This window comes from Cibotium barometz, chromosome 8 (genome assembly GCF_041138505.1).
Source record: "Cibotium barometz isolate CiBa-2024 chromosome 8, ASM4113850v1, whole genome shotgun sequence".
NCBI classification, from domain to species: Eukaryota; Viridiplantae; Streptophyta; class Polypodiopsida; order Cyatheales; family Cibotiaceae; genus Cibotium; species Cibotium barometz.
Genome location: NC_141053.1, coordinates 19,894,826 through 19,908,287, shown reverse-complemented (window position 1 = coordinate 19,908,287; position 13,462 = coordinate 19,894,826). Strand labels below are relative to the sequence as shown.

General features: G+C 46.2%; 1 protein-coding gene across 1 annotated transcript in view; it reads left to right on the top strand.

Annotated features, from left to right (window-relative positions):
- The window catches only part of LOC147636009 (uncharacterized), a 204,395-nt gene that overhangs the window by 170,482 nt on the left and 20,451 nt on the right, over positions 1-13,462 (top strand). Inside the window, exon 13 of the mRNA XM_086801453.1 lies at positions 8,836-8,872. Within this exon, the coding sequence (XP_086657579.1) occupies positions 8,836-8,872 (37 nt within the window). The remainder of the gene's footprint in view (positions 1-8,835; positions 8,873-13,462) is intronic.

The window sequence follows — 13,462 nt, the reverse complement described above, 5'->3', positions numbered from 1 at the left end:
ATCACTAAGCACTTTCTCATCAATAACCAGGGCATCCATGTCTGCATCCTCCTCACTGGATGAAGTGTCTTTTGTTCTCTCACTAGTAGTGGTACTACTAGTCGTATCATCAATCCTTCCAGCCATGTCCTCCTGTAAATTGTAGCTTTTCTGCCCAACCCCCAGTGGAAAATCAGTCACTTGGGCATCGGGGCATTGGCGACTACAGGGACTCTCACAGGAGTTCTTGGAGGATTTTTGGGCTCGTCGGCTCTGGGCTAGTCGACAGGCCCGCAGGATCTCGACTTTTCAGTGCTGGCTGGTCGCCCACAGGGGCTCAGCAGTTGGCACTTGGCTTGTTTACAGCGGTCTTCCGGTGGCCTGCGTCCGATGCGGCCACCCTATGGAGACACAGAGACATTGCCTTTGGGATTGCCCTCAGGCGCAGCAGATTTGGCTGCGGATGCTACGTATTCTAGCCCCCCTCTCTCCAGAGGGTATGTTTACGCGGGGTGCCGCTGCTTGGTCGACTTCGTCAGGGCCTGCTACTATGGGCTATGAGATGGAGCAGGGCAGTCAGGCCATCAGATTTATTAGGGGCCAGCCTCGCCTGGTTCCAACACCGGATTTCTCGTCTGCCAGCTGGACACAGGAGAGGGATTTACGATGGGAGCTCCTCAGAGCAGCCTCACCATCTGGTTCACCTGGAGAGCCCGGTGCTTTACGGCCTTTAAGGGGAGATTGGAGCCACCAGCAGAGACTGTACGGGGGATTTGGCAGGAGTTGATCCACACCTTGCGAGGACAGTACGACCGCATCCGGGGAGACTCGGATGAGGCGATCTTATGGCGCCAGGCCTATCACACCACTTGGCGCTGTGGCCCTTTCTACACCTTACACACGGGATCCCCCCGTTGGCACTACAGGCCACCTGTTTGGCTCTTCCCCCTCCCTATTGTATGATTTAGCCTCTCAGTTCTTTGTACTGATGCTTGTATTTTGCAGCACCTAGGGAGAGTCTCCCGGGCTGCCATGCTGTATTCACTGCTCTGTCTCTCTTATGAGCAGGAGAGATCTTTTGTAGCCCTACGGGCGTTTTTTATATAACTAATGAAAGGATCTTTTCTCGGAAAAAAAAAAAATCAGTCACTTGAAACTTCCTACGAGACTTTTGCTTTCGCTTGACCTTTACATCCCCTCCTTCCTTCACTTTACCTTTCTTCTTCTTGCTAGGCCCTGCAGCATCCCTGCTTTCCCTTTCTTGTGGCATCCGTTTCCCCAAAGGCATCACATCAGCTTCTGTCTCCTTTGTCTTCTCAAGGGTGACCACATCTATCACCTTAGTTTTACCCTTCTCTTCATTTGTCAATCCACTGGTCCCTGCTTCACCTTTAATTTCAATTCCATAATCATTTGCCCTATTGGGAATCTGAGAGGGTAAGGGATACATATCACCCCCCATTCCTTGAGGCTTATCACAATCTGTACTTAGATGTCCAAGTTCACCACAATTCCAACATGTAGGAATGAACCGTCTACCCCTGCCAAAACCACGGCCACTTCCATAGCCTATCTGACCTTCAACCCCTTCCTGATTATAGCCTCTACCTCGACCACGTCCACCACCTGTGTTCTCCATCATTTTCAAACTCAGATTCTTCATACAATCCACCATTTGCCTCATGTCCTGTTTAAGCCCTTCATCAGAAGCTGTAAAACAGCTGTGGGTGCTACCTTTGTCCCCTGTGGTGTAACATTACTCACTTAAGCTACTATCCGTTGCACTCTTTCCAGCATAGTTCTCATCGGTACCGGTTCTACCCTTCTCTTTTCAGGCCTCATTGCCACTGGAACTATCCCCAGCTGGTTCATCCATTGCAATTTCCAATCCTTTGATTTGGCAATCTCCACCGCATCCTCATAAGATCTGGGCTTCTTTAGTTCCACCTTCCAGCGAATGCCTCCTTTTAATCCTGCAATAAAACGATCCTTCTTCATCATGTCCAGAGGTTCTTGATCCTCCCCCAAAGCCCTGCACAAAGTCTCCCACAGCAAAGAGAATTTCTTCACATAATCATCAATTGGCTCCAACTCACCCTGTATCAACCCCTGCACTTCATGCCAAACTCTATCTGGATCCTCAACCTTCTTGAACCTGTTCAAAAGTGCAGTCTTCAATCCATCCTCAGTCATTGGAATACATGGCTCAGCATCCTTCAATGACTCCTCATAAGCTCTATACCAAATCCTTGCATCCCCTTTCAAACAGATGCTCAGCAACCGCAATACCTGTATCAGCTCATTGATGTGATTGCTTATGCATGCAACCTCCATTCTTTCAAGAAAATCTGCTACATCTTCATTAGGCCCACCAAAAAGCTCCGGATACGACATCATTTTAATCCCCAAGCTTCACCTTCAAACCAAAGAAAAAAACTGGAAACACCTTCCTTCAATCTCTTACTCTAGGGCATACACCCTCGTAGGCAAGAGAAATATACCTGAGCTCTCCTCAGTGGGGGCACCAGAAAGCATGTGAGGTGAAAAAAAGAAAAAAAGACCATGCCTCTATAGCCCTTCACCTCCCAAACTTTGATAAACACCACAACAACGGGGGCACCACCAGCCATCGGCTGGAACACTTCTCACACTTCACCACCCACCCACACTAGAAAGATAGCTCAAACCATGATAGACAATTGATTATCAACAAAAACATACACAGCACCATCCACATTGTACAAACTCAGCAATTACACCAAAAACCAGGACTCTGGCCAGGATTTACTGTCAAGGGAATTCACCCTTGCGTCTGACAACCAAGCCTCTCTCCCGGTCTCTGTTTCTCTTCAGAGGGTGCCCCACCAGCAACCCTCAACTTCCTCTGTGGCCCGGCTACTCTTTGTTCAGCTGCTACCTGCCAAGTGTCGTAGGCGAGCCCCACTTGTCTCTAGCCTACACATCAGCACCTCTCTGCAGCCAACACAAACAAAAACCAACCACTGCTTCTCTTCAGAGGGCGCCCCACCAGCAACCCTCCACTCTCTGCTTCACTCTAAAACAGTAACCATACACAAATGACCAACCCGGCCAACCAAGGCAACGCTTAGCCCAAGGCTCTCTCTGTCCTGCCTGCATGCTACGCCAACCACACCACTAAGAGGGAAACGGCGACCCCCCCCAGCTTTCAGCCACCGCCAACTCACAAAGGCGGTTCTCTCCCTGCCGGCGGTCCACAGTCGTTACCAGCTCCCAGTCGTTCACGACCAGCAGCAACGCATGCCCTTCATCAACACCCTTCTAGGCGGCTCCCCCACGTGTCTCAGTGGCAGTTCACCAGTCTGTCACCAGCCATAGCACCAACTTCTCTTCGTTGCTCTCCCTTTGCACCTGCGGCTACGCTCCAGCCACGCTCACACCAAAATCACCCCCGCAGCCTCTTCATCAACAAGGCGGCAACACTTTCCTCGCCTCTGTGGCTGCAACCATTCCCGCCAAGCGATCTCTTCATCTACGAGGCGGCCCAAAACTCTTCACACCTCCTCGCCAACCTTCTAGAGGCGGCTTCCATTGTGCTGGCGAAAAACAAAGCTTCCACGTGGCTATTAACAAGCTAGCCACATGGATTGGTATTTTATTATTTTCATTTTCCTTTAAAGCCTCAATTATGGTCACCACCAACCTTGCTTCAGGTTCACGTGCGACACCCACGACCTTCCAAAACATGACAAGAGCTGCCTACAGGTCTTCAATCAACTGCATCATGACTTACCAAAATACGACCAATTCTCATGCTCCAAAGGCGGCCTCTCTTCCGAATCGGTCGGTGCCCTGAATTTGGCAACCACCCGCACACCATACTGCTGCAATAAAAAACTTCCAAATCTCCAACATCTGCTCCCAAAAAAAACGTGCATGTACCAGCTCATTGCAAAAACCATTCAGTCTGTACATTTGCCAGGGCATTCAGGACAAACCATGCATCCAATATGCACACAAGCTCCAAACACTTCTCAGATTTTTGCCTGACATACTTTGCCCAACCCCTAGCCTGTTAGTCGTATCATCAATCCTTCCAGCCATGTCCTCCTGTAAATTGTAGCTTTTCTGCCCAACCCCCAGTGGAAAATCAGTCACTTGAAACTTCCTACGAGACTTTTGCTTTCGCTTGACCTTTACATCCCCTCCTTCCTTCACTTTACCTTTCTTCTTGCTAGGCCCTGCAGCATCCCTGCTTTCCCTTTCTTGTGGCATCCGTTTCCCCAAAGGCATCACATCAGCTTCTGTCTCCTTTGTCTTCTCAAGGGTGACCACATCTATCACCTTAGTTTTACCCTTCTCTTCATTTGTCAATCCTTTGGTCCCTGCTTCACCTTTAATTTCAATTCCATAATCATTTGCCCTATTGGGAATCTGAGAGGGTAAGGGATACATATCACCCCCCATTCGTTGAGGCTTATCACAATCTGTACTTAGATGTCCAAGTTCACCACAATTCCAACATGTAGGAATGAACTGTCTACCCCTGCCAAAACCACGGCCACTTCCATAGCCTGTCTGACCTTCAACCCCTTCCTAATTATAGCCTCTACCTCGACCACGTCCACCACCTGTGTTCTCCATCATTTTCAAACTCAGATTCTTCATACAATCCACCATTTGCCTCATGTCCTGTTTAAGCCCTTCATCAGAAGCTGTAAGAGCTGTGGGTGCTACCTTTGTCCCCTGTGGTGTAACATTACTCACTTGAGCTTCTGTCGGTTACACTCTTTCCAGCATAGTTCTCATCGGTACCGGTTCTACCCTTCTCATTTCAGGCCTCACTGCCACCACTGGAACCATGCCCAGCTGGTTCATCCGTTGCAATTTCCAATCCTTTGATTTGGCAATCTCCACCGCATCCTCATAAGATCTGGGCTTCTTTAGTTCCACCTTCCAGCGAATGCCTCCTTTCAATCCTGCAATAAGACGATCCTTCTTCATCATGTCCAGAGGTACTTGATCCTCCCCCAAAGCCCTGCACAAAGTCTCCCCCACAGCAAAGAGAATTTCTTCACATAATCATCAATTGGCTCCAACTCACCCTGTATCAACCCCTGCACTTCATGCCAAACTCTATCTGGATCCTCAACCTTCTTGAACCTGTTCAAAAGTGCAGTCTTCAATCCATCCTCAGTCATTGGAATACATGGCTCAGCATCCTTCAATGACTCCTCATAAGCTCTGTACCAAATCCTTGCATCCCCTTTCAAACAGATGCTCAGCAACCGCAATACCTGTGCCCAAAACTCTTCACACCTCCTCGCCAACCTTCTAGAGGCGGCTTCCATTGTGCTGGCGAAAAACAAAGCTTCCACGTGGCTATTAACAAGCTAGCCACATGGATTGGTATTTTATTATTTTCATTTTCCTTTAAAGCCTCAATTATGGTCACCACCAACCTTGCTTCAGGTTCACGTGCGACACCCACGACCTTCCAAAACATGACAAGAGCTGCCTACAGGTCTTCAATCAACTGCATCATGACTTACCAAAATACGACCAATTCTCATGCTCCAAAGGCGGCCTCTCTTCCGAATCGGTCGGTGCCTTGCATTTGGCAACCACCCGCACACCATACTGCTGCAATAAAAAACTTCCAAATCTCCAACATTTGCTCCCAAAAAAAACGTGCGTGTACCAGCTCATTGCAAAAACCATTCAGTCTGTACATTTGCCAGGGCATTCAGGGCAAAGCTTATTCACAAACCATGCATCCAATATGTACACAAGCTCCAAACACTTCTCAGATTTTTGCCTGACACTCGGCAGTGCTGTCTTCAGGATTTGCCACTTTCACATTTTGTCCCTCCGGCACAGAGGTTAGACAGCTCTTGGCAGATTATTGCTAGCATCTTAGCCTGGAATATCTGGAAGGCTAGATGCACTGAGGCCATTGAGGGTAGTTCCATTCTTGTTTCTCAGTGTCTTTGCATGATTTGAAGCATAGTTGTTACGAGGTGCGCCTCTAACGGTTAGAGGCGTTGGAGGCGTACGATTGCCTGATCGAGGCGTCCACAAAAAAAAAAACTTATTTTTTTATTTTTATTTTCTTGCTGGTTTGAGTCTTTAGACAGGGGCTTTAAGGGCCCAAGGCAGCCCCTCTCACACACACTCTCTCTCTCCCTCATTCTCTCCCTCCCTTAAGCCTTTCTCAAGACCCAAAGTTCAAAGTTCAAAGTTCAAACACACTAGGATGATGATGTTTTTTATACCCACTTTTGGAGCTCTCTCTATACTCTACCGGTTCATTTCAGTTCATTTCATTTTACTTTGTACCCTTGAATCTTGATGATGTATCCAAATGATGATGATGGACTATTTTCGTCTCATAGGTCATTTTGGCCTTTTGCAGACGTTTAATACAGCTTTCTTTCTTTCACACACACACTGTCTCTCCCTCTCATACACACCCTCTCTCTCCCTCCCTCAAGGCTCATACATACACACTCTAGTCTCTCTCTCTCTCTCTCTCTCTCTCTCTCTCTCTCTCTCTCAACTTTCAATATATATATTTTATCTATCTATCACTATATATATATATATATATATATATATATATATGTATATATATGTGTATATATATGTATATATATGTGTATATATATGTATATATATGTGTATATATATGTATATATATGTGTATATATATGTATATATATATGTGTGTGTGTGTGTGTATATAAAACAAACGCCTCTAACACGCCTCTAACGTCTCTTAAAAATACGAGTCTTTCGAGGCGCGTACCATACCCACCTCGTAACAAACGCCTCTGACTCCTTTAACAACCTTGATTTGGAGTGATATTATTCACACCATTATGGCTACTGGGCTAGAATCCAGGGATCTTCGAGGGCTGTGGAGAGGAAGCGCGGCCAGTTTATGAGAGAGTGGGACATTGGTATCTTTTTCACATCCTCTCATTCGGGACCCTATTGGCAGCACAGGGCTCCTGATTGGTTGAGATCTCCACCTTGCTTGGTGTGAAATCTCCATTTTGTCATACTTAATAGAAGTCTCCTTTCTGCAAAAAAAAAACCTGCTAGGCCTTTGGGCAATCCCAAGGCAATGTCTCTGAGTCTCCTCGGGGGGCGCGACAGCGGCTGCATAGGGAGGGTTGTTCTCCGATGGCAAGCCAAGTGCGAACCATGAGGCTATTGGCATTCCTCTTTGAAGAGGATGGCACAGGCTTGGGTGCTGAGACCGTCACACTGCTGGGTAATCGCCATCTCTGCTGTTGAGGTTCAAGTGGTCTGGTGGAGTCCATTAACCCCCATAGGTCAGTGTTGGGAGCTCGTCAGTAGCATAGAAGCCTGGCATATCAGTGATCCCGTTGAAGCAAAGCTATAGAGGGCATGGTCACCCCTCAACGGGACCGTCCACTCCTCATTCACACCCTCTGTGGCCAGTGGGAGTGCCTACAGAGTGATTCAGAGCTTATGCAGCAGCGTTGAGCAGTCTTCCTCCACACCTGGAGCTTAGAACTTAGAACCCTCTCTCTGCCATGGCGACAACGAATCCATTGTGCTCTTGCAAGTACACTAACACCAAAGCCAATAATTGGGGAGAATATGGGGTGAAACTGAAATGCAAACACCACTCCTTGTTCCAAGAGACCCAGACCAAAGAGGGTGAACAGAGGGTAACTTGCCACTCTTCTTGCATGTTCACTATCCAAGTTACGTTCCCACAGCATAATAATGTCAATAGGACCCTTAACAATTGAAGGGTGAAGCTAATGACTTGCCTGCTGCAGTGATTGGAAACACCGTCATATCCTGAATTTTCCATTTTACAATCCTCATCTGGGGGGGTTAAAGAGGTTATCATGATTTGCCTAAAAAGCAGCCAAGGCTTTGGCTACCAAATTGCCTCCTGCCATAGAAATTTGATACGCCAATAGGGGGGTCAAAGAGTGAAGGCAAGTTCCCTTGGAGCCTTCTGGCTAAGGGAGGGCATCATCACATCGTGGAGGCTCTATGCTAATGGAAGCTAGGGAGTAAATTCACAAAGTTGACTGATGATATGTATGGAGAAGGGGCTGGTAGTATCTATATAAAGTCTTGGATATGTGGGGCGGCTATGACTTCACCTTGTTGGTTTGTGATTATAGCCGGTGCCACTATCCATGTTGTTGAACCAGCCTATAAAGAACTACTAAAAACTTCCACATGGTGTGCACACCTTCTACGACCATCCAGACTCCGTCTTGGGCCCCATCGACTTTGGACAGGGTGTCCAAGAGTAAAGTCTACCCACCCCGTGTGGACTGTTGTGGGATAACGGTCCACTCTAGCATGTAGCCTATTTGGCAGTGCATCAAATTTTATCCAAGCGGTCTCTACACCATCTTGCCTCTTAGGCCACCATTCTGTGTGAATACTGGGATGTCAGGCACCTGGGCTACTCCTCAAAATGGGGGGCGTACAACCATGAGCTAGCCGGTGCTTGGACGTTACAATGAGGGTGGAGTAATATTGTCTTTGTTGTTCAGGAAAATCAGTACAATGGTTGAAGCTCTACCTTACACCTTCCGGATTTTCTTGCTTGGAATTGGAAACACATACCTTGAGATTCAATCAATCCAAAGGCATATATGCATTAACTGTATTTACAAATTAAAGAGTTTTCTGGTTTATACATAGAGTTCCAGTGAGATAATACCTTGTAATGACATTTGATACGAAATTTAGTGAAATATCTCTAGATTTTTGTTGAAGAACTAGTGCTCACTTGACAACAAGTTCACACTGGTTGAATAAATTCTAAAACTCAAACAAACTATGCTTAAATATGGTTGCTTTTTTTTGTCTCAGGACATATAATCATGACCATCGGTTGATTACAATGCAGGTGAACAAAACAGTTCTGAATCCTTTTTTGTTTATGGTTTGAACCTTGTAAATTTACAGAGACTATGTAAACTTTGATGCTTTCACAACAACATTATTTTTGCAAACGCATTCAAAAGCTTGCAACTTTCAATCCCACAATTTTTTTCTCGAAATTATGCTGAAATATAAGGAAGTTGCCCAGGATTCTAAAGGATCCTTCCAAATAGAAAGGAGGGTGTGGGCTGTGTAAGACTAGATGGAGAGAAAAAACGTTATGTACATGATACATCAGAGTGCCTTCAATAGTCTCTGTAGATCTAGCCCTCCAAATCAGCCAAGATGCCAATCCTTCAACCCAAGCTGAGTCCGATTCATATGCTCTAAAAGGTGAACCAGGAATCTGTGCCAGTGTCATCTTTTACACCATTTCACAAACAGCATACATGGCAAAGGCTATCAGAATGCCCTCGCGGGTCCTGAATCAGTGAGCCACTCAACTGCTTACTAGATAATGTAGTATGGTCCTGAATCAGTGAGCCACTCAACTTCTCACTAGATAATGTAGTATGGTCCTCTCCTGATATGAAACATAAGTAAGGTGATCTTGTTCCCTACTCTCTGGCCTTAAGTGCATCCCCAAACACAACGTTGAATAGTTTGTGATTGTGCAGTGCCTATGGGACGGTAGCGCATTTCTTCTATTTTGTGTCCTTTTTCCTCCCAGTTTTCTGCTATACATGATGTTAGCTGTACTCGTTAGTGATCTCTGTTGGTCACTCAACAGGCGGTCTACCTGGGACTATCAACCAAATAAGAGTGTAACTGTTTGGTTTCTGCAAGAACTCCACAGTCCCTCCAGAAGGAATTATATATGGCTCAGGTAACATGGTGATTCTCCTAATACAGTTTCCTAGTGGGGACCCAAGTGGAAGCACTAAGCGACATTGGTCCACAACTCTTGATTGTTTAGTCATAGGGAGGAGTGCCCTAAGAAGCCCTTCAGTTGTCAATCCAGCCGCACTCGCACAGTTCCAGATCCAATGCAAATTTTTGAGAGTTCATGCACCAAACATCAAGAGTCTTCAAGATAGACTACATACCATGTATAGAGAGAGTTCTACAAACAAAATTCTGCCTCACTGTCCCACAACTCACAAAGAGGAGCTCTACATCTACCTGTGGCCTTTATAAGATCATCTTCTGCATCTGTATCCTCTATGGATTTAGGTGAAGTATCTACATCCTCAGCCAATGAATTCCAATGGTCTGCATCTGTACACAAGCACACAAGAATAATCAAAAAGGTGCATGTTCTTTCCCCTTTGACAATCAAGGGGTTTGCTGAACTATTCTTACTCGAGAGAGGCTGAATTCACCAAAGAAACAAAGAAAGATATATTAAGCGTCTACTAAAGATCCAATGGCCCTGTGAGACCAAAGCGATACAACAACGCCCATGGCATATCTTATCATGGAACGGAAAAATAAAGTAGAACAAATCAAAACTATCTCACTGGAGTGATATAAAACTGTCCATGGAAATCTCATCATGGAATACAAGGAACATGAAACATGAGAGGACCATCAGCCCCCAATAGATGGTATACCACTCTCCAAAATATCAAGCATGGGGCTAATGAGTATGGCCGGAAGATTTCCATCAGCTACGTCTCGTGGAAAGGTATCTCGATGATGATGGAGCATGTCGTGGATCTGGAGCTGATGAGGGGATTGGCCGAGAGAGAGAGGGAAAGAAAGAAAGTTATATTAAACGTCTTCCAAAGACCCAATGGGTCTATGAGACCAAAAGTGATACAATAGTGTCCATGTAATCTCATCATGGTACAAAAGAAAACAAAGACTAGCTTTGGGATAAGATTGGGGCTGAGATAACATCAGCTTTGCAGGAGATGTGGGACAGTTTCTATGCCTTCTTCTCTCACTGAGGGGCTTATTTATCTTATTCCTAAGAGCGGGGATAAGACATTGATTGGCCAGTGGAGACCTATCACCTTACTTGGGACTGCCTATAAGATTCTTGCTAAGGCAGTGAGCATCAGATTGCAGCCAATTTTGCAGGATGTTATTCATGATACCCAGAATGGATTCTTACACGGCAGGAGCATCTTTGATAACATTTTCTCGTTTTGGGAGGCCGTCGAATGGGCTAAAGCGAGCAATCAGCCCTTAGCCATTCTGCTCTTGGATTTTGAGAAGGCCTATGATAGAGTGGATTGGGACTTTCTTGAGGGTACTTTTAGTCATATGGCCTTCTCTCAGAGATGGATCAAGGGAGTTTCATGCATGTATCGTGATGCCCACAGTAGAAGTCTTGCTTGCGGTGATAGAGGAGAGCGGTTTCAGATTTCTCACTCAGTACGACAGGGCTGCCCATTAGCCCCTTTATTATATATCATAGTTGTGGAGGCCATGAGCATCTTTCTCCGCTCCACTGCTGGTATTTCAGGATTGAGGTTGCCTCTTCGTAGTCATGAGGAGTTGGTTGACTCTGAGTTAGCTTGACACAGCCCAATTTTTGGAGGCTTCACATATATGCTTATGTTCCTTCCAGGTAGCACTAGAGGAGTTCTGTTTGGCAGCAGGGGCACTCATTAATTGGCACAAATCTGTTGGTTTTTGGGTTAGTGATTCACCGAGAGTTGATTGGGGTGCAGAGCTTGGTTTTACTTGGATCAGCAGAGGATGTACTGCTAGATATTTGGGATGCCAAGTTGGGATTGATATTTCTCCTGCACAGCAGTTTGCTCCGGTACTTATGAGTATCCGGAAGAAGCTCCTCCTTTGGAGCTCCAGGAGATTAGATTTAGCCTCCAGAGCTTTGGTGGCTAATCAGGTTTTGCTTGCCTCAGCTTGGTTTCTTGCCTCTTGTTGGTGCTTCTCTCGTGCGTGCATTGGCCAATTGCGGAGATTGATCCGCAATTTTCTCTGGTCGGCAGGCTTGGATGGCACCTCAAACACTCGTGCCAGGGTAGCTTGGCTCACAGTTATTCAGCCCAAAAGAGAGGGGGGCTTGAATATTATCGATCCGGATGTTCAATGTAGGGCGTTGCTTTGCAAAAGCATGAGATATTTTTTGCGACAAAGGCTTCCTAGGTCTTTGGACGAGGCTGACCGACAACCTATTATGTGGAACGAGTTCATTAGGGATGAGGCTGATCGGCCACTTGGTGCATCTCATTATATGCAATGGTCAAGATGGGAGAGATGCGCATACACAGTTCTTGCTTGGAAGACCTTTAAGAGTCTTCCGGAGGATCGGAGAGTTGCATCCATTGAGCATCTTAGGGGCTCCCGCATTCTTACTGATCAGATTGATGCAGCTATTCCGCATGAGTGGCTTTCTGGGACCTTTCACGGAGACTATCATCCGAGTTGGCTGGGAGTTTTTTCGAGGATAGGCCAGGAGGATACAGATTTCCTCATGTATTCTATCATGCCTGGTGAGAGATTGAGGAGATGTAGTATGGAGGAGATCATACCAAACACTAGGCTTAGTCCAATGAGGATTGTTGGTCGCTCGGGGAAGCACTGATTCATTGACCCTTCTCCTCAGATAGTGACTCATGGCTCTTGGTGTTTGTGGCTATATGGTGGCAGTCCTATCAGATATCTTCAGTGGGATCCAGGAGAGTGGGAGTGGATTGATGCCTTCGATCCTTTGAAAAGCCTTCCTTTTTTCAATTTCACTGTTCAGAATGCCAGGCTTCTCCTCACTCGACAAATGCAATAGGATCCCTACTCTCAGGCCTCATTGGGAGAGCTATGATATTTCTCCAGTGATACAGCGCAGATATTGGCATAGACTTTGGCACTCATACAGAAGGAGCCAGATCTCTCATTTCTTTTGGTTATTCTTACATGGTGGTCTCCCCACCAATCAGTGGAGATCAGTTTTCGGTGTAGCACCTTCCTGTCGTCCTAGATGTGCGGCAGATTCTGAGTTCGTACAACATTGTCTATGGGGGTGCAGCATTGCACAACAAATTTGGGGTCCTGTAGCCCAACTTATGGGCAAATTGAGTGGCCGAGCCATGCATGTGACTTGGGGGGCAGTTGCTTGGCTCTCTCAGTCCAGTCCGCAACTTTTTTATGAGGGCAGTGGTACAGATTCTGTTTTTTTCATTCGTAGAGGTATTGCCCAGCATGGTTTATTGCAGGATGTTCCTCACTCTGATTATACACCCCCTAGACAGAGGATTGACACCAGTTGGGAGATTATTGCCATTATTACAGCATGGCAGATCTGGGGAGCTAGATGCACGGAGGCTATTGAGGGTGTCCAGATTTTTGGGTCTCAGTGCATCATCCACACTCTTATGGCTACTTGGGCTCACATTCAGGGGCCCTCTCGTTTTGCGCAGGCGAAGCGTGTGATATTTATGTGGAAATGGGACCATGGCATCTTCTTTTCCTCTAGTACCACAGGTCTTACATGGCATCATGATGCTCCTCTCAGTGGGTGAAATCACCTTACATATTGGGGTGATTCTATTCTCTTCTGGCTTATAGCTGTGATTGTTGTATGTTTTTCTCATACTTAATAGAAGTCTCTTTTTGAAAAAAAAAAACAAAAAAACAAAGACTAGCT